The sequence below is a fragment of the Mandrillus leucophaeus genome, unplaced genomic scaffold (assembly GCF_000951045.1).
Source record: "Mandrillus leucophaeus isolate KB7577 unplaced genomic scaffold, Mleu.le_1.0 Scaffold40, whole genome shotgun sequence".
Classification (NCBI taxonomy): Eukaryota; Metazoa; Chordata; class Mammalia; order Primates; family Cercopithecidae; genus Mandrillus; species Mandrillus leucophaeus.
Window position 1 is genome coordinate 7,226,459 of NW_012104254.1, and position 3,201 is coordinate 7,229,659.

The window sequence follows — 3,201 nt, forward strand, 5'->3', positions numbered from 1 at the left end:
AAAATCACCATTTTACAATCATCATAGTAAATGATTCAAGCAAGAATCATTAATGGATGCTAAAACTTCTGGGTGAAAGCTTGATGGAAAACAGGATATTTTCAGTCTCACAGTATCTCCCTACAAACTACTTATAAATTACAAAGGAAAAAAACATTAACTTTATAGTGGAAAAACCTGGCAGCCACCTCTAAACTAGGTGACCCAAGTTAAGTTAACCAACAAGCGACAAAGTGATATCACGGACTTCCTGATCTGATACACTGAGGACACAATACCATTTCTGTAATGGCACAGCAAAAATATGCATTATCTGAGTTTAATCACAAATAAACCAATCAAATTAATCCAATATAACAGTTCTACAAAATTAGCCTATACCCTACAAAAATGTCTGTTAGGAAAAAACAAATGCTGAGGATCTGTTTCAGATTAAAGAAGAATGAAGAAATATGACAACGAAATACAGTATGATTCTGTATTGGATCCAGGATTGGAGAAAATTGCTATAAAAGAATTACCAGAAATCAACTGACAAAATCTGAAACATGGACTGTATATTAGAAGATAGTACTGTATCAGGCCAGGCATGGTAGGTAGCTCATGCCTGTAATCCCAGCACTTTGAGAGGCCAAGGTGGGTGATCACTTGAGGTCAGGAGATTGAGACCAACCTGACCAAGATGGTGAAACCTTGTCTCTACTAAAAATACAAAAGTTAGCTGGATGTGGTGGCGGGCGTCTGTAAGCTCAGCTACTTGGGAGGCTGAGGCAGGAGAATCATCTGAACCCAGGAAGCGGAGGTTGCAGTGAGTTGAGATAGCACCACTGCACTCCAGCCTGGGCAACAATGCGAGACTCTATATCAACGTTAAATTTCCTGAACTTTTACAACTCTTCCATGATTATTAACTTTACTTTTAGGAAATACATACTGAAGAGAAATGAGGGGTAAAGGATCAGGACATATCTGCAACCTACTCTCAAATGGTTCAACAAGAAGAAGAAGAGACAATGATTAAAGCAAATGTAGCTAAATGGCAACTGGTGAATCCAGGTAAAAAAAATATACAGAGATCACTGTACTATTCTTGCAACTTTCTGCAAATGTGAAATGTTTTCAAAATTTTTTAAAAAGTAACTATTTCAATGATGTAATCAAAGTATAGGAAATTAAAGAGCAGTGTTAAATATACTGGGACATATCTTTATTTTGTTTTTGTTTTTTTGATACAGTCTCGCTCTGTCGCACAGGCTGGAGTGCAGTGGCGCGATCTCGGCTCACTGCAATCTCTGCCTCCCGGGTTGAAGTGTTTCTCTTGCCTCAGCCTCCCGAGTAGCCGGGACTACAGGCGTGTGCCACCACGCCTGGCTAATTTTAGTATTTTTAATAGAGACGGGGTTTCACCATGTTAGCCAGGCTGGTCTGGAACTCCTGACCTCAGGCAATCTGCCCACCTTGGCCTCCCACAGTGTTGGGATTACAGGCATGAGCCACTGCACCCGGCCTGGGACATATCTTTAAAGTTCCTTCTAAAAAATAAACTTCAGGGCAGGTACAGTGGTTCATGCCTGTAGTCTCAGCTCTTTGGGAGGTGCAAGTGGGAGGATCACTTGAGTCCAGGAGTTCAAGACCAGCCTGGGCAATACAGGAAGACCCAATCTCTACAAAAAAAAAAAAAAAGAAAAAACCAGGCATGGTGGTGTGTGCCTGTAGTCCCAGCTACTCAGAGGCTCAGGTGGGAGGACTGCTTATGCCCAGGAGGTTCAGGCTCAGTGAGCTTTGATCACACTACTGTACTCCAGCCTGCATGACAGAGTGAGACCCTATCTCAAAAATAAATAAATAAATAAATAATAAATAAACAAACTTCTCTCAACTGCTTATTTAATCACAGAACAACAACTTAAGCTTTCTATTACAGCTTTAGGGGAATACATGCTACTAGAAGTAATTTAGCAAAATGGTAGGCAGAAAAAAGTAGTAGTTATGATTATGGGCTCTGGAGTCAGATTGCCTAAAGTCTACACTCCAGCCATTTGTATGTTCATAAACAATTATCCAATTCCATCAATATACAAAGTAGCAAATAATAATACCATTATTAATACTGTTGTGAGAATTAAATAATGCATTTATAGCACTAAATGGTAGGTATTAAAATGACCGGTGTCTCAATGTAAAAAAAACACCGTTATAACATATATTTTAAGATAAACCACATAAAAAATAAGAGCAAAGAAAATAAAACTTGATTTCCTCAAAGAAAAAGAATGAAATTTTTTTTCCATACTAATTTGGCAAACATTTTACTAAGTTACTTACTCATCCCCAAAGAGTTGATGGGTATACTCAGGAAAGAAAGTTCTAATGTCATTTTCAAGATCTTCAGGAAAACGAACTGTTTAAAGGGACAAAAAATAGAGATATTAAAGATATTAAAGATATTGAAGGTGACAGGTATTTCTATTTCATGAATTTCAGTATAACTAGGATACAGCCAACATTTTTCTTACTCAAAGTGTCACTTCTCCATTATGTGATTTATTTACACTGTATTCTCAAGAGACTAATGAACAATGAAAATTAAAATATTACTTTGAGTGCTTACTTATTCTAAGAATTAGAAGGCGACGTATGACAGAGGCACGTGATTTATTTTTATTTTTCCATATGTTTATGCACAATGCAAAGAGTAAAGGAAAAACAAAAAGACACTTTGAGATAAGAAAAGTTACAGCAAATGAAAACAGGATGCTGTAAGAAACATTCTGATAATAACAATAACCTGAGTTTGATGAAGTCATTCTTTTTGACTACTAGATGACATTTATGTTGTTCTCATGTTTGTTTTTTGCTATTAAAAAGTAATACTGCAATGACATCTTTATATACATCCTGCTGTACTTTTATAAGTATACACAGGGGAAATTCCTGGCAGTAAAAAACTAGGGGGAGAGTACCAAAATATTTGTATAAATATTGCTATATAAATATTGCTAAAGTGGCCAGGTGCAGTGGCTCATGCCTGTAATTCCAGCACTTTGGGAGGCCAAGGCAGGCGGATCACCTGAGGTCAGGAGTTCGCACCCAGCCTGGCTGACATGGTGAAACCGTCTCTACTAAAAATACAAAAATTAGGCCAGGCACAATGGCTCATGCCTGTAATCCCAACACATTGGGAGGCCGAGGTGGGCAGAT

At 37.8% G+C, this 3,201-nt stretch overlaps 1 protein-coding gene across 1 annotated transcript in view; it reads right to left on the bottom strand.

The window, feature by feature from the left end:
- Positions 1 to 3,201, bottom strand: part of HAT1 (histone acetyltransferase 1) — an 87,193-nt gene that overhangs the window by 52,395 nt on the left and 31,597 nt on the right. The window contains exon 3 of the mRNA XM_011991919.1: positions 2,326 to 2,401. Within this exon, the coding sequence (XP_011847309.1) occupies positions 2,326 to 2,401 (76 nt within the window). The remainder of the gene's footprint in view (positions 1 to 2,325; positions 2,402 to 3,201) is intronic.